General features: G+C 37.1%; 1 protein-coding gene across 1 annotated transcript; it reads left to right on the top strand.

Moving 5' to 3' along the window:
• Positions 1–1886: 1886 nt before the first annotated feature.
• Positions 1887–20893, top strand: b4galt1l (DP-Gal:betaGlcNAc beta 1,4- galactosyltransferase, polypeptide 1, like). The gene is made up of 6 exons (XM_058411405.1): positions 1887–2856; positions 6903–7138; positions 12622–12809; positions 14478–14600; positions 15831–15935; positions 18098–20893. The coding sequence occupies exons 1-6, from the start codon at positions 2571–2573 to the stop codon at positions 18225–18227; spliced, it is 1068 nt and encodes a 355-aa protein (XP_058267388.1). The 5' UTR covers positions 1887–2570; the 3' UTR covers positions 18228–20893.
• The last annotated feature ends 371 nt before the right edge of the window (positions 20894–21264 follow it).

Here is a 21264-nt window from a genome sequence, read left to right as displayed (position 1 = left end):
GATGGCAATGATGAAGTTGTATTGTGCATGAAACCCCACACTTCTTTCATTGCATATAAGACACTTTTACTCTCTGCAGAACTCTGCACACAAGGACCTGTTTACAAACGCCTGTTCGAATGTTACGTGTACAAATTATTTCAATCTCACACTTTTACACTTTACAGTCTTTTTGCACATCTGTCATACTGCTGCTGTCTGTCTTGCATCTTACAAAGGCCTTTATACCCAGAACTACTGAACGTTTTACATTTATTGCATGTATATTTGCACCTTTGGAAGTACATTTGTATATTAAACAGAATTCACTGTTTTACTTTCACTCAGATGTATACTGGACATTTACATTTATCTGCATGTACATTTGTACCTTTGGAAGTATATTTGGATATTTAACAGAATTCACTGTTTACATTTACTCAGATGTATATTCATTCAGATGTTTACAAGATATATTCGCTCGGTTTATTTATATCTATTTATTACAGGTACACTGCTGTTACCTTCACACAAAATCTGTTATATATTACACAACGGCACATATGGTGACATTGACAAATAAAAGATTCTTGAACCTTGAATGATAATGGTGAAATTTTAATGTGCGTGAAAGGCCCATATAATTACTAATTTAATTTGAGCCTCTTAGGTCCTGTGGATGGAAAATTGTCATGTTACAGCATAGAAGTGGCGGGCCGTGCATTTCACACCTAGGCCTTCACTGGTATCCTTCCTGAGTTAATCCACCTCTATACCATCATTATGACGCCACAGCAATAGATAAAAATATCAACTAAATAAGGATGTCTGCGACCAAATCGATTTCTTCTCCTCTGTCAGCCATTGTGAGTTAAAATATATATATTTTATTTAGTTTGTGCGGTTCGCTGCCTCTGACTACTCCAATTATCCAATCAAAAGACGTGAAATTGCTGACATAATCGTATTCCTGCTAGATGGCCCCAGTGATGCCAACTCGAAATCTGATTGGTTAATGGAACAATTTCATTGCCACTTATTTTAAGTTACAGGCGCCTGCACTATTGATTCTGAAGGCCTTGAGGCAGATTTCTTTCACCCTGGCAACACATGATGTCAGCCAAATATGATTGGATAAATACTCTTATCATAAATATACACTACTGGAAGCAGCGCAACCGAGAGAAAAGCTATGAAATGTAGAGAATAGACTATTGGGAATAATTTAATACACATTCATGGAAGAATATATTAAAATATATTTAAAATGCAAGTCAGTGATTCAGATCACTGCTGTTTAGGCCAGCAGAGAAGGCCTTGCTGGCCCTGATGGCCCACCACTGCAGCATAGATAGACAATTGTGTGCTTCCAACTTTTATGACAGCAGTCTGGGGAAAAAACCACATCTACCAAGCTCTGGCCATGTAATATAGGCTCAAGGAATAGTTCATCACCATCATTACCACTAGGCGGTGTTCAAACTCTATAAAATGGTTTCATTTTAGTTTCCCCATTCTTCCCACGAGAGGCTTTTTTTTTCCACATCATGTTTTAGTTTACACTAGAACTAAAAATAGTTGTAATTTTTATTTGTTTTCTTTTATTATTATTATTATTATTATTATTATTATTATTATAAAATTAGAAGTAACTTAAAAAGAAGTTTGTACAAACTAAATGCACTTCAGAAATAATTGAGTGACTGTATAGTAATATTAGGAAATACAGAAGTCTTTGTCGATAGATAGATAGATAGATAGATAGATAGATAGATAGATAGATAGATAGATAGATAGATAGGATCAGCTGACTGTTTTTGAGAGGCTCGTGCACCGCTAGCCTTCTCGAGTCACTGAAATGATGACGTATTTCTGTGCACCCGAGCTGCTCAGCGCGCGAGGCGTATCTAATCTATCAGTGTAACGGGAAGCACAGTGCCCTAGAGCGCATTTACGACGGCTTCCTTTTTTTTTTTTATTTTCTGACTTTCCCTGGACTAAATTTATTCTTTTTTTCCCCATTTTCCCCCCACATTTGGATACCGTGGAGTTCTTTTACAAGCCGTCGAAGAGCAAAAAAGAAAGAAGGCAAAGCGAACTAAAGTTGTCTGACTTAGCTGGGCTAGCTAGTTAGCGGAGTGAACATGCTAACGCTAAAGGAGCCCTGACATGTCTTTTATCTTTTTTATTTTTTATTATTAATTTTTTTTTTTTAGCAGCACAGGTTATAGTCATGGGATTTAAAAGTTTCTGGAATTTTTTTTTTTAGCAGCGGTATTTGGTAATATTTTAGTGTTGTAGACTTACCGGCTGTATACAAAAAAAAAAAAAAAAAAGTGTTCGTTAAAGCGGAGGTGAAATAGGTGACTGTTGAAAAAGGTTTAAAGGAAAAATAGCTTTTTAGGAACGTCCCTACAAGCACTGGATTTTCTTCTTCTTCTTCTTCTTGATTGCACAATACGAGGTGTATGCATATGTAGATTCGTGCATATGGATTGTATTTTTCTTGATGTAGCTGTTTCACTTAGTTAGACTTACATTATCAATACAGCTAGCGAGACTTGGAGTAATAGGTCTTGCTTATTTGCCTTATGATGCGCGATCCGAATGTGAATTTTAATCTCCTCCATAAGACCTGCACTCTTGTTGTGCTCCTTTGCTGTCTGCACATCTTTGTCACTGTAGTTTATTATGTCAGATCGCTGGACTTTAGACAGTCGTTTGTCCAAAACCAGCAGCAAACACACCAAGTCCACAGGAAACTGGAAGAACATGCAGCAACCACCGAAGAACCAAAGTCAAGCAGCACTTTAGTTTCCAACAGCACTGTTAAAGAAACCCAGCTGGAAAAATGCCTTGATCCGTCTCCTGTGCTTGGTATGAAACCTTTCTGAAACCTCTTATGATTGTGTGTTTCCTTCAAATGTTGTCATATAGAGTCAAAGTTCACCAACATGTATACTGCTGACCATATCGGACATATCGGATTTCACATCTGACCTGGGTGAAATTGCCTGTGGTTATGTTTCCAAACAATTCAGATTATTTAATAAAACTGACCTGAGACACAGGTTCATCGATTCCAGAGCCTAAATCTGAAACATGGTCATTTGACTCACATCGAATATTAAACATGTCTGTGATTTGTTCATTATTATTACTAAGATCCCTACAATAAGTAGCGTGATTGTAGGAACTGCCATGATCTTCATCTTAAAATCTGTGCATGTGTAAATAAAAGAAAAACTCCTCCATCATGTTTAAATGACACTGAGTCGTTTGCTCACAGAAAAACTGATTGGGTTAATTGTTAAGAATAGAAAAAGAGGAACCATCAGAGTGAGATACTGTTATTAGCATATTCTGGCTTGTTAGAAAGTTGGGGTCACTGTGCAGGGGCAGCTATGATACAGACCACCCGGGATCCTTAGGGCATTGGTAGCTTTGCATTAACGCTGTGCCTTAACCATTTCTCAAGATGCACCCCTTAATTGCGTCACCCCAGCTTCAAGGAAAAGTACAGTTTGGTGCCGCTGTGTCGGAGATTGCTGTTCCTGTTCTTATGCACAAAACTCTTTGTGCACGGGGTGTTTTTTTTTTTTTTTGAACAGGGTTGGGTCTTTTAATTCCAGCACAAGGAAATCTTTATATTACAATTGACGTTTATGTTACAATTGTGTGCTTCAATTTTGTGTGAGCTTTGTGGCAAGGACGGTCCAAATGGTCATCTGTCCAAATACTTTAGGCCATATAGTGTGATTAGCTTAATGCCACAATTTGGCCTTTATTTTTAAATGAAATGAAACACAATTACCAGTACCCAAGCAATTGCCACCTCCCTTTGTAAATGTGATGCCAAGTGATGACATTTTAAGTGATTCTTCTGTAACCTGTACTGGCACATTTTCAGTTCAACTGAAGGAGTGTAGAGGTTTTTTCCAGGCAATGTTCGTTAGTGGCGCTTTTAAAACATTCCAGATTTGTATGCTTATTGGCTCGTCCCAGAGTTTCTTTATGAAGTATGTTTGTGTAATAATTTGTTTGTACATTTTCCATTAAATAGCTTAAAGGTTGGAATGGTTACAAAATCTGAGTAATCACGACGTGGCATTCAGAGATTGCATTTCTGCCTGCTTGGATGACATTATTATTATTATTATTATTATTAGTACAAGTTTTAGGGTGTACCTTAAACCCAGTGTTTCTTAAAGTTGGGTCAGGAACTGGACTTGTTGTGTGTGTGTGTGCGACAGTGACGTACGTAAAGAGATGATTACACATGCTGTACCTTCGAAAAAATGACTGACTGGTACAACCTCTGTTTTAGAATGATCTCAAAAAAACAAAACAAAAAGCTGCACTGCGGAAATCATAAGATCCCGAGTGTAATACAAATATAGTCTTGTTGTGAAATGTGGAGTGTTTCACAATTCCGGATGTCATTTATTAAAGCCTTCTTGTACAGTCCTATCTATATATATACACAAACCAATTTGTAATGAGCTCAGACTGATAACATTTGAAAATTGCAGATGAGGAGCAAATTGTTGCGTACAGATAACACACGATTCAGTGTTCATGTAATCTCCTGAGTTTGCAATTAAAGTGAAGTCAGTCCTGACGACAGAGCATTCAAATTGGTGTTTGTTCAGCTGCTTTGCCTGTGAACTTGACTTAAGCATCTGAGGAAGTTTACATATTATGTTTAAATGTTTCTGTGTAACCCAGGCATTTTGCAGCTGATTTTCTTTCGTAGAAGGCAGAGGCAAAATGACCTGCTTTTATTTAACTATTTGTTGTAATGTTGTTAGGTTAATCAGAAATCTGTGATCATAACACTTCATTCTTTTTGCTCTAATCGTCAAAAACTGTGCTTTAAATGAGTAAAGCATGCTTTTGGTAGTTATATTAATGAAGAATGGACTCTTTGTCAAAAATGCTAGCTGGATATCATCGGGTCTTTATAACAGAGTTATACACTTGGCAACAATTTGTATGTCTTTGCTAATTTTTTACATTTACAACATTTAAAATAGCTGTCTGAACTCAATGCATTAGATTTGAGAATGGAAGCAAGCTTTTAACCTATTTCCTTTTAACAGTTATAATAATAACAAAATGCTCAATCAAAGTTATTCCTTGACAAGTTATTTTTCACTGAACCAGATTTTCTGAAAGTAGTAGAGGTCCAACCTGTACTGAACGTCTGCAGTGAAGAGGATGGGGGAAAAGCAAGGTGTTGTAGTCCAGCTGTGATTGACCAGGCTAAAATGTAGAGCGAGCTAGTTTAGTGCAGTAATACAGACCAAAATCCTTTTTCTTCTTCTAAAATAGTTTCAGATGTTGCACACAGCTGTGGTGGTCTGTCCTCGCTTTACATGTAATCAGTGTTTCATGTGTGTCTCATCTTCTCTGCCATTGTGTGCAGTGCAGCAAGAGTATACCTGGGTTACAGAAATGGGAACTTATACCATTTGCTCCCCCTGCTGAACTACTGATTAGCATTTTTCAGTCACTGTGTGTCATAACAGTGCCATCTAAATATCAGTAAATATGTGGATCTTCACAGGTCAGCATGAGGTCCATAGTTTATAAACGACCTGATTGAATACAAATGAGTGAATGAGATGAGGGATGCATTAAAATAGATTGTTCACTTGAGTGTGAAATTGCACCTTCGAGGGTCTGTTGATGATGGCAAAAAAAAAAATCAGTCTAAGAAGGCCAAAGGCATATAATGGGGCCAAATCGTTAAAAAGAAAAAGGCTGTCTGGACTTCAGTCTTAAGATTTCATTCAAAATCTCCCTTCTTCCAAGACATTAATGGCTGACTACATTTTTTTTCTCTGCACATGATCATTGATTTCAGTCCAATTCATTTTTGACTGGAGAATACAGACATGGAATATGTTTCCTCTTTTCATTCTTGATCAGTTATTGAAAGTCTTGTTGAATTTTGTTTGTTGTCTTGTGTTACCTTGATGTGCCTCTCATTAATTCTGTGTAGAAGTAGAGAAATATATTGTGACCTCTTGACTCACTGCCTCGAACACATTTGCCATGTTTTAGTGTTGTAGGAGCTGGGGCGTCTTGCAAGATATGTAATACACTGAATTAGGTGCATTTTTTTTTTTTTTTTACACTGTACAAATGTTGCAGTAAAACACTGGTGTGACATGAAGTTGTGGTTGTTCCTGCTTGTGTTCCTGTTGGTCAGGTTTTCCACCACAGTGACTCACAGCTGAGTCTGCTTCAGATTCCATTTGGGATTCTTGCCATTGTTTTCGCTATTTAATGTCTATTGCCCCACCAATGTGCAAATAGTTTTTTTTTTTTAGTAATAATAAAACTATAAAAATAATACTGGGTGATGATCATTTCAGTTCAGAAAAGAGAAATTTCATATTTTCTGGTCACTGTGACGTACTAGCAGATCACCTTTTACCTCAGATACTGTAGTTGTATGGTGTTAATTATGTTGTGATATAGAATTGTTGTATAGATTGTTTTAGTAACAACTTGCATAGAGACATCTGGCAAGCATGATGCATTAAAAAGAACATCATTTTGCTGAGGTTTTTTCTTACCACACACCATTAACCAGAGCGACTTGGGGAAATATTTTGTAATCTTTATTGAAAGGCATATCATCAAGCTATTAAAAATAGTCCATGCCTTGAAAATACCATATTTATAAAGCCAGTATTTTTTAAGTACTGTGCTTGCTTATAGGAGGAGGGTGGTCAGTTTTTGCTTAAAGATAACTCAAGTGTTCTATCAGACAAGGAAGAGAAGTCTGTTTGGAAATGTGGATGGGGTCTGTTTATTTGTGTAATGGTTAAAGATTTATAAAGGCAGGACTTTCATGTTGGTTGTTAGCATCGCAAGAATGGCTAACCAAAGACTGTTCTGTACTGTTGCAGTGGGCCCGCTCCGAGTCGAGTTCAACATTCCGGTGAGCCTTGAACAGGTGAGGAATGAGAACCCAGCGCTTAAGGAGGGAGGACGCTTCAAACCCAAAGATTGCATAGCTCTGCAGAAAGTGGCCATCATCATCCCCTTTCGAAAGCGAGACGAGCACCTCAAGTACTGGCTTTATTACCTGCACCCGATCCTGCAGCGGCAGCAGCTCGACTATGGAGTCTACATCATCAACCAGGTGAGTATGAATATGTTTAATAGTATAGTATTTTATGCTGCTGTGAAGAGAAATTGTAATCATTTTTCTGGGTGGCAGAAATGTGGAGAAGTCCCACATCTTGGGATTGTGGTCAGGCGTCCTCATACCTTTGACCATATAGTGTACGCAGGTTCTGGTGGAGACCATCTGGCTAGATAGTGTACAATAGAGATGTCCATTTTAGCATTGCTACTTTTTAAAAAAAAAAAAAAATTGTTTGGATTTTTTTTTCCCCCTCAACAAAGGTAATCATATAACGAGGTGGTGTGTGAAACCTGGAAGGTGGTGTGTGAAAAACATGGACAACAGAAGTGTGACTTAAACAGTGCTGTTAAACTGATAAAGGTTTGGTCAGTCATAAGATAGATTTGTCTCTTATTGCCTAAAGGATACGTTAAACATACATATGGCTTCAGTAAATATATCTAGTGGTTTATTGCTAGTAAAGTCAATTTTAATTCATGTGAAATTTTAATGCCTCTGACAGCATGAGTAATCTGTTTTATTAGACATTCTTTTGAACTGTTGATCTTGTCACGCTTACCTTTTTACACATAGGGACTGCATCTTCCTAAGACAGTTTAATCTTTAACAACTCTAAAAATTCCTCCTGTGCGCGCACACACACACACACACACACACACACAAAGTTCACTATCATGAACAGGAAACCTACTCTCCCCCTGCATTTTATTCATTGAAAGTACATTGTGTACTCTGCCACAGTGACTGATGGGTAGAGTCTTCATGGCTTTCTTTTTTGTTTTACTCCTCCCTTCTCTTTTTTTTCACAGCCAGCAGTATTCTTAAGTTTTGCATCAAAAAAAATTGTTACCAAGGAACTGCCTTTATTTGCAAAGATTGTTTGTTTTCTCTTCGCTTTTTCCTTTATTGACTCTTTGTGTTTCATGGCAGTTATCATCTGGTTTACATATGCATAAATTTAAAGTTTTGTTTTCTTGAATTCTCATTTGTTTTCTCGTTGTCTCAATGAATTCCCTTTACAGCGTAAAACCTTTTGTCATTTTTAATTAACCTCCTTCTCATTAGTGTGGTTCTTTTGTACTCTGGAACGCAAACATTTCTTTAAACTTGCAAGGGGATGGGTGAAAATAAACCTGGCTCTATGGAAAGAACAAACCTCTAGTTTTAATACATGAAATACTGAAAAAGCTTTGTTACATCATAGAAAATCTTTTACAATGGAACTAAACTCACAATAGGTAAGAGAGTCAGACTTTCATGACATTTATCTGAGAAGGAAATGATTTAAAACCTGCAGCTGAACTTGCTCTGGTATCGTTGACACTGAACCTTGCTTCACACACGGCTGTAACAGTGGATCAGATTACATCTACCATGCGTATAAATGGAGAACTTCCCAGTTCAGGGTGCATATCCACAGTTTTTGGAGGGCAAAATAAAAAACGAATCCAGTCTCATTGGTGAAAGTCTCTGCATGGAAATATAGCCAGTGTCATGATCATAAAATCAGGCCATTATTACAATGCTTTGTTGTTATATCTTTTGTTGGAATAACCAGGTTTGCTGTAGTTTTATGACGGTTTATGACTTTCTTTAACCTTTACTGTCAGGGGAAAGTAAAGCTAGAAAAGCAAGTTTATCTGGGTGTTTGTGACCTAAATAAAACAAGTGCAGTTAGAAAATATCAAGGTATTTTGTTTCTACAAGGATCAGCTTGACAGATGACAGATTAAAGGAAAAACTGACTCAGTTATGCTGCTGGGATATTTATTTATTGTTTCTGGTATGGTTTGGCGTTTGGGTTGACTTTTCAAGACAGCTTGTGGAAGTTCTTCAGACTTATCACCATCTGACCATGATCCAGTAATAAAAAAATGTCTCTCCTGATAAATGCGTTCTCTTCTGTGATGACTCCACTCCCATCTAAAGGTCAAAAAGGGTTCACACTGAATGGTCTAATGAAGATGAAAGTGAGGTAAATCATACAGTATAATCTTCCCATTCATCAGCTGAATACCTTTTGGAGATTTTGGAGTGACGTATAGGCTAGCGCTTCCTACCACCATCATGAAAACATCAATTTATGCGAAAAGCTTTTGGATGAACGGTGTTCAACACTGTAATGTTAAGGGGAAAAATGTAAAGATGTTTAATCTAACCTGAAAATGATCCCTTACCAAATGAAAAAGAAAAGTCTGAAGCATTTGACAATTTGAATGGCAATTCCCACAGCAGAGTAGAGGCAAATATAAACCAAATTCCGCTGGAGTTGTTCTTTAAGCAAAGATCTTGTCATTGTCATTGACCTTGCAATGACCATTTACTGACAAAAGATGGACGGTTGAAGACAGCAGATTTAACCTGGAGGTTCATCAGAAACAGCTGTGATGCAACCAATTTTTTCCTATGTAATTTTCCAGCATCCCATTTAAACTGTTCGCCATAACGAGACAACACTCGACTATTTTTCTTTCAGGCAATGAACAGTATCAGAGTTCTCACCTCTAAATATATTTTTTCCCCACTGTGAAAAATGGCTGACATTTCTGCTTGCTTATAACATGTTTCTGTAGCTTCTGGTGTAAACCAGCAGCAGTTCCTTTCTCAAATTTTCCCAAATAAGGCAAAAGCATGAGGGTGCAACTAGTGCTTCATACACTTTAATCTCTTCTTGCTGGTTTTCCAGGCATTTACTCAGTCTTGACTCACACTTTCGGTATTAGTCTAGATCTTCTACAATATAGGTCTCTTTTGGTCTAATAAAAAGGATGTAGATATTTTAAAACGTTTTTCTTCTCTGAATGTTGCCTTTACTTGCTGCTCTGCTCACTCTTCTCTCTAATTTTTTCTCTCGCTCTCTTTGCCATTCTCCTTTCCTCTCCATTTTGCCCTTATCCCCATCCCCCATCCCCCACCCGCCACCCCTGTCCACCCCTCCCTGGCTACCTGCCATCCTCTTCCTGACAAAATTGCTGGTCTTTTGCATGATGGCTTGCAGCACCTGGCGTTAACAGCAGGGTGGAGAAAAAGGTGAGAAAGGTCTACTTGCTCTTTGTGTAGCCAATCACGAGTTGCTACCGAGGCTGGGTGTCACAGCTGGTAATGTGTTTCATTCTTTCTTTCTCTTTGTCTTCTTTTTTTTCGGCCATTTTCCTTATTCTTCTGCTATGTTATTAATTTAATTACACAATTAATAATTTTGGTCACAGCTTGGTGAATTTTGCACAGAAGTGCAATCTAATCTCTTAATCCTTTGAATGAAGTGTTTTGTTTTTGTTTTTTTTAAATGAACCGTTTCTCATTCATGAAGTCATTCAATTGGTCAATCATGTGGGAGCAGTACAGTGCAGAAAAACATGCAGATACTGGTCAGTTACTTTGACTATGACAAAGTGAGCTGCAGTCCTGCAGGTGGAAATGCATTGTTAATGAGTGTATACAGAGGAGAATGGTCAGACAAGCTTAAACTGACAGGAATGCCACAGTAACGTAATCACTCTTCACAAATTCTTCACAAACAGAAAAGAATGCACAGCATGTCAAACTTTGAGGCAGTTGTGCTGCAATAACAGGTCACATCGGATTGCCAAATCACATCTGCCAAAAATAGGAATCCGAGCATTTCATAGACACCTAATGCAGGATTGGTCTGTAAACTCTAGAGCCTACTGTGTGTGAATATCCCACAGGGTCTGTAGCTTCATGCATACTCATACAAACCCTCTGCAACAACCACAGCATCAGGATTAAAGTCACTGAGGTGACATGTTTTCCAAATTATGATATTTGATGGCATTCTACGGTAAAACTTCTTCTCTGAAGATGTCCCTTCCTGCAGCCGAGGGTCCTTGGGGTGACAGATCTCAGATCTCTGTCTCAGAAGAGAAAGCTTTTTCTCTTTTCTTTACTCTCTTTCTTTACTACTCGTAATGGAGAGCATTTATCAGAAAGCCCTTTATAGGCTTCATCTTTGGCTGTCTCGGACTCGCTTTTTCGCTTTCAAGCGACAGGTTCATCTAGTCCTCCAGAGACCACAAGGACAGGGAGAGGCCAAAAACCACCTGAAAGGATTTGAATAAGAACTTGAGACGGCCAGAGCTCTTGTCCTAGGCCAGGGGATTCTCACATTCATTACACTGATAGTTTCAAGTTATCTGCAGGTTCATTGTCATAAACCGAAAAGTTTCATAGACAATCACTTTCAAGCTAATTTGCTTCACAGCCTTCAGTGTATCCACAAGGCATGTACTACACAGTCATTAACATTTCCCTGTGTCTGCTGATATCAGTATTAAATATCAAGTGATAGTATGTGATGTTAGCCTAGTGTACCCTGTTGTACTAATGAACAGTCGACCCGAAATGATGGACATATTTTATTACCTAATGATAGTCAAAGCAAAGCAGACAATGGCATCTCCCTACTTTGCAAGAAACTTGATAAACATCTAAATGTATGATATTTAAACATTATCTTTTTAACAGAGAGCATAAGGCCAGTCAACCTAAGCATGTAGAGCAGAATCATAAAAGTATTTGTTCACATGAAGCAGTGAATACTCACATGAGGCGTAATTGCCGCATGTCATTTCTACGAATGCTGAGGTCCATATTGCTACGAATGCTGAGGGCCTAAACAGAAAACTCCACGCAGATTATTTTCTAACAGCACATGGCAACGACCAACATACAGAACACTATATTAAATATGACACCCTTGATTTGTTAATATGAAGGTTAGTGAAAGTCCACATGATGCAATCTTGGTGCATAACAAACATAATATATTATATATATATATATATATATATATATATATATATACATAACAGTAGAGTAGTATGGATAGAAACAGATTATCTGTCCACCCACGCTGACCCCATGACAAAAGAGAATATGCATAAATGGACAATACTCGTAATGTGCAAATGCCAAGGCCATTTTTGCACTGATATTTAAATGCTTTTTTCAGTAAAAGGAATCTGATCCGAGTCCACACTGGTTTAGTGTAACATACTGCTGTTGTTTGGTCAGACGTCAGGCCCCCTTAGTCATGGCAGTTGATCTGTGGTAAAAAGCCAGTTTAGGCAAGACTTTTTAGCTTTTATATTCAAACAATGCAGAATGCCTTCTCAGGTTTTGTGTGTTCATAGCCTGGTGTTAACACTGAAGCCATAGCAACTGGCAATAAAGTGAAGACCAGCCAATAGCAAGCAGCAGAGAGCAAATTGCATGCTTGTGGCAAAAAGTGATTTTATTTGTTGCCAGTGTTGCAATTGTGAGGAATACCATACATATTGACACATTGTTTTATGCCTTTGTAATATTTATTTCATATTTTTAACATGATTTAATTTCTACTTTCTGGCAGATATATGTAGTAAACAAGATACACATATCATTTCTGCTCAGATGTGTGCATGACTGTGTCTGTGTATTATACTTAAACACTGCTCTTACCTGCTCTCATCTCTCAGGAGGGAGACGAGACGTTTAACCGGGCCAAACTGCTCAATATAGGCTACGCTGAGGCCCTCAAGGAGTACGACTACGAATGCTTCGTATTCAGTGACGTCGACCTCATCCCCATGGACGACCGAAACACTTACAAATGCTTCAGCCAGCCAAGACACCTGTCTGTCTCCATGGACAAATTTGGCTTCAGGTAACCTCTCACTATTGTTCAGCTAGCTTTACTTTGGGAAGAGAGAATTTGAACCGACAGTTACACAGTTTCCTTACTTCAGCTCAAGCCTCTTTGAAACTGCAGGATAGTAGGCAAAAAAATGTTTACTGGATTTATTTGAAATGTGACCGTCCCATCATCCTAAGGGATGGATAAAGAATAAAGAAAGATTAAGAGAGTTTTGGAGGGCAAATTAAAAAGAAAGAGAGAGAGGACAGTTAATCCATTGAAATGCTGCATTACAAAGTGTTATTGAGCTTGGATGCCTCACAGTTGATTAGATTTTAATCATGCTCACAATTTTTTATTTTTAAAATGAATTAAAACAAGCATTGGTGAGATGAGTTAAAGTTTTTATGAGGTAATGAAGGGCATCAGGTCTGTAGTGTTCTTATTTGTGATATAGCAAAATAATTTACTTTTAATACAAATGTCTAAAGTGCTGCACTACTAGATCTAGAATAAGTTGATAAAGTGCAGTTACAGTAGAGGACTCTTATTTTCTCGTTTGTGTTCTGGCTTTCTCTGGGGTTTGCAGCACTTCCTCCTGAGGTTTAATTTGCATTGAGCCTGAGCAACACCTGTGTTTTTCCATTTTGTTCAGACTGCATGCCTTCCCTCTATGCTCCAACTAGCCCTCTAGAGCCTCATTTGCATTCAAATCTAGATGCTATTTCTTTTCTGCAACAGACACGTACACAAATGTGAAATGTGAATAAAGATTTTTTTTTTTTACAGAAAATACATGCCACGACAAGCCTTTTCACCATATAACACACACATTAACATGCATCTGGATCTGTACCAGGTGTGTAAGTGTGTTTTATGGTGCCTTAATAGTATTCTTCCCTTCCAGTTGACAACTGTTGCTCCTACCAGAGTTTAAAGTCATCTGGTTGTAATTTTACAGCATTAGCTCACAACACAAAGTACAGAGAAAGACATCAGCCAAAGTCTTCATTCGTTAAGTGTAAACAGAGGCTGTGACTGTGCAGCTTAAAGTCTAATTTACTGTTGGGGAAATATAAAGGGCTTTAGATTCAACAAGAAAATAACTACCTTTTCCTACACTGAAAGTGTGCATGCTACTTTTGAAGCATTTGGGACGGATTTGTTAGGATGATGTTCCACTCTCTCTGGGTAACCCCTCCTCCAACCACACACACTCTACGTCAGAGCACCATTTCCAGAGCATGACTAAACGCTTCCTATCTTCTGGGTTGCAGTGTAGTTCCTGTTCGCATGTTTTTGCCGTGTTTCAGCTGTTTTGTTTTTTTGTTTTGTTTTTTTAAGTGGGGGTGGGGGTGGGGTTAAGGGAACTTCCTCCTTTGAGCATCATGTAGCCAAAGGATGCCAATGTGCATGCGTGGCAGTTCTCTATGAAAGCAGACCACAAGCCGGTTGAAAGACATCTAATAGTGTTTTTACAAAATACATTATGTAATACATCTTCATGACCAATTGCAGAGTGACAAAGGAATACATCTTGTTTTTTTTGCAGCACCTTGTTTGGTAATACAGTTTTCACTGTCTATGTGTTATAATGAAGGTCAGCTTATTTGGAAGGAGTGAGTTTTTTGTCTTTTATTTGTTTTTAAGCATAAACCCGAACACTCTCCTAACACACTTTCCTTTGGTCTCATGTAGGCTTCCATATAACCAGTACTTTGGGGGTGTGTCCTCAATGAGCAAGGAGCAGTACCTGAAGATCAATGGCTTTCCAAATAACTACTGGGGCTGGGGAGGCGAGGATGATGACATCTTCAACAGGTCTGAGTTTGTGTCTGTAAATGGTGCTGTTGTAACCTATGTTAGAGTACCATATATAATCATCATATATCAAATGCCTCTCTTGTTACTGAGAAATCGCCAACATGATTAACATTTTTAAAATCTATTTAACGGAAGGTCTGCCATACAAGTCCCTGTGTAAGTTGTTACTTACAAATGACAATGGACAATTACATAAAACTCTGGTATAAACCCTGTTTTTGTCATATAATGCTCCATAGTCTATTTCAGAGGAGGCTGGCCCTAGTTGCAGCATGTTCTTTTCATTTAACAATATTTAATATGTTAGTGTTGTATGTATTTAATATAAAAAAAAATATTTTTATAAAGTTGAAGTGATTATGGCAAAATGCCTAATGACCTGCTCTGGAATTTATCTGAAAACCTCATTACATGGTTTTATAAATAAAAGTCTAAGTGAAGGAAAACAGACTTTAAAGCAGAGCTGGATTAGACAGACAGTTCTCATTTTCGGTGGCGTCTTGCTTTCAAAACGTTTGGCTCTGGTCTAAATTCTTAGATAAGATGAAGAATGTACACAGAGGAGAAATAGAACTGGAAAACAGACTGTTATTAGTATAATTGATTTAGAATTTAAAAGCCACATGGAACATTTCTGGTATAGTTTTTTCAATAGAAGGTGATTATTTTGTTTATTCAGACTGATGGTTTAGTTTTTAAGTCACTGTTAGACAGAAGAGGCTTATAAAGAGAGTTTTCTCTTCAGCACTGCTTTTAGAGTTTGTGATGGAGGTCAGTAACTGCAGGGCAGTCATAAACAGTCTGTGACATTTAATGCCCTTGGGAACCTAAAACTATGCATTCATGCTTTAATGGACTTTTAGAGTTTAAACAACCTAATTAGTGAAGGCTAACCTGCAGATATCAGGCTGTTGTTATACTCAATAACAGGTTATTAGAGTTATCCAGTCTACTTCCCTTGTGCTATTGTGTTTAGATCTGTTTGAATCAAGTCTGTTTGAATTTTTTTTTTAATAGAATATTAGGCCTGATCAGTAAATTCATCAGGTTTTTATTTAGCAGGTTTGCCATATTTCTTATGTTCATATGTCCTGTTGACTTTATTTCAATGTTTCTGAATGTTGTAGCACGTATTACGCTATATTCCTTTCCTTTGTAAGTATAACTGATCCTTTAAGTACCTAACCAAACACACACTTAATAAAGCCTTTGCTGTGTTTCTCACAGGTTGAGCTCCAAAGGGATGGCCATATCCAGACCCAGCGGTGTAATTGGAAAATGCAGGATGATCCGTCACGAACGGGACAAACAGAACGAACCAAATCCTCAAAGGTGAATGTCACTGCTTTTGGTGTGCATTTTTCCTTCCTGCTATACACTGTGTCTACCTGTCTGTAAGCACTCATGAGTAAATAACTGAGCACAAAGGTCCCTTCAGACATCTGAATTCATTGTTTATTCTGTAAAGAGACGATTGTGACATTACTGTGGACCTTTGAACATTTGTCAATTTAAAAGACTCCAAAACCCTTGTCTAAATGAATTGGCTCGTAAGTGTGCTCGAGTTAACTTGTCAGAACTGCTAGGTTTTCTGGACACATTTTGTAGGGTAAGCTAGTTTTATCAGTAAGTTTAACTATTATGTTTGATGGATAATGGAGTGGTAATTTACAAGAGAGAAAACCTCTAAAGTATGGAAGCTCTTTGGCCTCCTGACAAAACTTGTGTTTTCATACGGATAATATTTTAATTTAAAATCATTCATTTGTGGAAATGTGAGAAACTGTGGAAACCTGAGGTCCCTGTTTGCTTATTAACCACCATGTAATTCTATTTTATCACTTTATTTAGTTGTATCACACGGTTATGGTAATATTGATCAATCTTTTTTCCTGTGTCAGAAAATGTTTTTATGCTGCTTTATGAGAAATCAGTGAGTGGCAAATAGCCAAGCATTATCTCAAACGAATGATTAATGTACGAGATGAAATGCGCGTTTATGTTTTTATTCCCACCAAGCGTCACACCAGATAGTTATTTAAAGGCCAAGATGACTTGATTTAAACTGGGTGTGCTTCTAGACTGTTTAAACAAAAGCAATTTGTTTTTACAACTAAGACTTTGACAATGATCTGTAATATTTTAAGTATGCTTAACTTGGGTAAGAACTGCTTTCACTTGGGTTTCTTAAAAGCTTTAAAAGCTGCTTTCAAACATTGGTGTTAAACATGAGCGTACCGTCATACCCATTCATGCACACTGTCAGGTTTTTGTGCCTGTAAATACTCACGTATCGCATATGACTTACACAGCTTATAATCAACAGCATTAACATGTATTATTTTTCAAAGTGCATAGCTACGAACCAGTTTAAGACCAATTTTGCGTATCTTTTTTTTTTTCTTTTTGGTAAATAAATAAACATTTGTATTGCGCTATTTGCGCATTGTTAGAAAATCTGGACAATGGTCGCCTTGGTTACAGCTTAGCTATCAATTAAGTATTATGTTATAAATGACCACTTACAAAACTCATCTTACATTATTTATCATTTTAAATCACAATTACAACAGGTTCATATGAACTGTAGAACAATGTATACTTGCACAACATGTTTTTAAAGCCATATGACACCCTTGACACCACATGAACAAATATTTTTGACTTGAATGGATCTTTGTTTGCCTTTTTCAAATCAAATCAAATTGTTCAAATTCACTACCCAAGACGGCTTAAACATAGAAAGTAAACACAGAAAACAAGAGGCAGGTATAGAAAAATATACATATTGGCCATAGATGTATATCAGTAGCTGTCTGGTAAAAATTTAGAGCTTCAGTGTGCTGCTAAGTTCAATGAGTTGGTTGACCTGAAACCTTATTGTCCAAAATAAATTAAAAAAAAAAAAAACGCTGTAACTAAAGCAGATTATGGTTCTCTAGTAAGGTTGAAACAATAAAAGATTGTAGGTTGTTTTTCATAAAATTATGCATATATTAAATGTGGTGTAATAAACATTTAAATGTAATTAAACCCATACTTCTCATCTTTCAAGTCAGCAGAGGCTACAGGCATTTATTTTTAATACCTATTCTCACACATGCCTCTTTTCACAAGCCAGTACTTGAGTACTTTCTTTGTGTTATTTTTTATTATTATTATTATTATTATTATTATTACCATAACTGGCAATTGGCCTGACACCTGGGATACTGTTTGTTTGTGACAGTATATGTTTTGACAGTCCCTATGACTTCATACTCCAAAGCAACCGTCAGGATACTTGCTAATATACTAAACCCACTAACAGAGCTTTAGTAAGCATGAAGGCACTATCATAAAGTGTTTCATAAAATAACACTTACATTGTGAGTCATCCCAAAGGTGACCACAAGCTAAGGAGTACCACAAGTAGGTGATTAAATAGCAAGCTGCTCTGCATGTTTTCAGAAAGCCTGTAATTACTGTTCTAATGATGTCATTTCCCGGCATAGGTTTGACCGAATAGCACACACCAGAGAGACCATGCACTCAGATGGCATCAACTCGTTGTCCTACAAAGTGGTGAAAGTGGAGAAGGACCAGCTGTTTACCAAAATCACAGTGGACATCGGCAAACCATAGAACGTACATCATTTACAAGAACGAACTCCTAAAAGGTTTTAAAACTGTCTATCAGGAAGACTGGATGCAGTAACCAAATGTGCCTTTTTAGCCGAATATACATTTAAATTTTAAAAAAAATAATCTTTATCTTTTTGAGGTGAATTCTATATTTTTAAAAGACATTAGTACTTGGAAATTTATTTGCCATCTTTGCACAAGCGAAGGTGAACTGAAAGGAAGTGGATGTGTGAATTGAGGTCATATTGGAAATTTGCAGGTTGGTGTGTGTGTGTGCACGAGTGTGCATTTCTGTGTGTGTTCGTCAGTGTCTGTTTTGTTTTTTTTTCCCTCTTAAATGCTCTCACTGAGTTACTAGAGCATCTCTTGAGCCACAATTGATGCAACTTGCCAAGCGAGGCATTGTGTAAAGAATGTAAGCTTCTGTGTGTCTGTGTCCTCTTTTCTAGCTTTGCCTTAAGATCACCTCTTTAGACGCTGAAGATTTACAGAGGAGTCTGTGCTGGACTTTCTATCATTCCAAGTCACGCAAAGCGTTTAAGCCTTCTTAAAATCCTCATTCCACTTTTTGTGGCCAGAAACCAAAAAGAAGACTTGCATTTTGTTTTTTTCTGAATGTATCCTCGGTGCTTTACCCATTTACTGTAAAGGAATTTAACTCTCTGAAGTAGAGGTGGGTATTTTAGGAAAAAAAAAATATAAATACTATCTTGATACTTTTTGTAATGCATATCAAAAATGTAAATTTTTCACTATTTGAAAATTTTCATTGAAGTGTTTACAAAATAAGCCATTTAATATGGAAAAGGAGAAATTGCAATACAAGTCAATAAGTAGTAAGTATGACGATACAGAGTACAAGCAATATAAGAACTGACAGCATGTATGAGTTATCAATAGGATCTTGACACCTTACTATAGTGATATGGGAGCTGCCCTAAAACTACGAGTTTCTGGTTCATGAACTTGTTTCTTGTAGTGGTGACTTTTTCCTAGAAGTCTTTGGAGACATTAGAATACAAGTTGGGCATGTATGTGGTTTCTTTGGTGGGTTTAAAAAAAAAAAGAAAGAAGAAGAAGCAGGAGCTGCTTTTTATTAAGTAGCGATCACACACCTTGGCCCTGTTCCAAAATTTAAATAGTTCATCTATAGGATGCAATGATGATTTCATATAATTCTTGCAAATTTTTATCCACTCTATTCTTGAGTTATTGTGCTTAGGAGAATCTAGTACACACAGGCCCATGCGTGCACATATGCTAGGGTGTTGGGGTAAAATTCTGGGGTTTTTGTTTGTTTGTTTGTTTTTTCCTCACCAAGATTTTATTATTGGTGATGCTGGCACCTCTCCGATACCCATAATTTACTTCAGATAACAACAAACAAGGATGTTCATTGCAACAACAAATTTTCCACATTTACTCTCAAGTAAAGGTGATGATCTCTGAAGATGAAAAGCATATTATAATTTATTATGCAGCTAAATAGGAGTTTGGTTTGGGGTGAGCCCCTCGAAATGTAGTATAGCTGGCCATGTGTCTGCATTTTCTACATGTGGTTGTTTTTTCTCTCTCTCCGTGAACCACATCTGAGAAATAATTAATATATTATAATGCCTTTTTGTTATTTTTGCTGAAAACTGCGACATCACTGGGTTCGTGGAAAAATATGTCTACTTCTGGTTTGTGCTTAATTTTTGTCGAAGTCTTTTATTTTTTTCAGGGTTTAAAAAGTTCAATACCTGATTTTTTTTTTTTTTTTTTTTTCTGCTTTTGGACTTCGTTAAGAGGTTCATCATGTATGGTGAAATGTTCTGTGGACCAGCATGCTATGAGAAAACAGATATACATTTATTTGCTGTGATCTGAGAGGAAAACAAAGCCATTAAAATTGTATCAGTAGCTTAAGTTTCTTTCTGTTACGCTGCGCTGGTTTGTCATCAATAAGCCTTTAAACTCTAGTCTCAGTTCATTTTCTTCTTGAACCCCAAAACTAGCGGTGTCCTGGGGATTGTGCCTAAATTGAACACATGCACTCTATGGATTATAATTATTCTAATATCTGTTTGTATTTCTTTTATATTGACAGTAAACTGCTGAATCACAAATAGTGTTTCATTGGATAGTCAGAAATCCCATTCGAACACAATGCTTTTCCATACACTGAGCAGTTGAGTGGCTTTTCCAGCTGTTTTTCCAGCTGGGTACGTAAGAAGAATGTGTCTTGCGCTCAGTTCCAGGGCTTCTGAATATTTTCACCTCCCTACTTCCCCCATTCCAGAACGCCCCAAACCCCAAAGGCTTCATCAGCGTTTTTTGTGAAGGTTCTCTCATGCCTCTTAAACTTTCCTTTCTCGTCACTCTCCTGTCAAGCAAAGGTTGCCATATTCAGGCAGCCATCTAAATTTTCTATCTGTTTGGACAATGGCCTGCGATCCGAGAGTCAGCGCATAGTTACGGGGTCTTTTTTTTTTTTTTTTTTTTTTTTGCTTGTTTGTTTTCATCACTCATTTTACAAAACTTACTTATGTCATGCTTTATTTTGGCATACAAAGATGCAGCAACCTTTCAAATCTCTCTCGATTTCTGAATGTTCTGCCTTTCTTATCGTATTTCTGAAGACAAATGTAGTTGTGATCTTAAAGAATTAAATGAAACTGACTTTCTTTTTGTCTCATCATTGAGTACACAGCACCATTACTAACTCTACCTGCTTTCCAAATCTGTATTGTAGATATACTTTTATCCTGGTTTTAAGTCACCAGTAGGTCAGTTTATTAAAAAAAATCCCACCCTTAAAAGCATTTTAATTTTCAAATATGTGTGATGTATTTAGAGATTCAGGTACTAATTTGTTGGTTGTTGCTATGTTTTAGTTATTCCCATGAGACGTCAGCATTTGTGTGCCATCCTGACTGGTGTTTAATAGAAGAAAAATCTCAAACATAAGGGAAAATGGTCAGGATTTGCTAATTAGCATCTTATCCGACTTAACTTTTTTTTTTTTTAAGTCAAAATCCCAGAATGCAGCAGTGCT

Source organism: Hemibagrus wyckioides, linkage group LG02 (genome assembly GCF_019097595.1).
Source record: "Hemibagrus wyckioides isolate EC202008001 linkage group LG02, SWU_Hwy_1.0, whole genome shotgun sequence".
NCBI classification, from domain to species: Eukaryota; Metazoa; Chordata; class Actinopteri; order Siluriformes; family Bagridae; genus Hemibagrus; species Hemibagrus wyckioides.
This window is presented reverse-complemented; position numbering and strand designations above follow the sequence as displayed.

What these genes read in the sequence shown, in the direction of transcription:
- b4galt1l (XM_058411405.1), top strand. Translation starts at nt 2,571, where the DNA reads ATGATGCGCGATCCGAATGTGAATTTTAATCTCCTCCATAAGACCTGC. An exon ending in TGATCCGTCTCCTGTGCTTG is followed by an intron (nt 2,857 to 6,902) that starts GTATGAAACCTT and finishes GTACTGTTGCAG; the next exon opens with TGGGCCCGCTCCGAGTCGAG. An exon ending in GATGATGACATCTTCAACAG is followed by an intron (nt 14,601 to 15,830) that starts GTCTGAGTTTGT and finishes TGTTTCTCACAG; the next exon opens with GTTGAGCTCCAAAGGGATGG.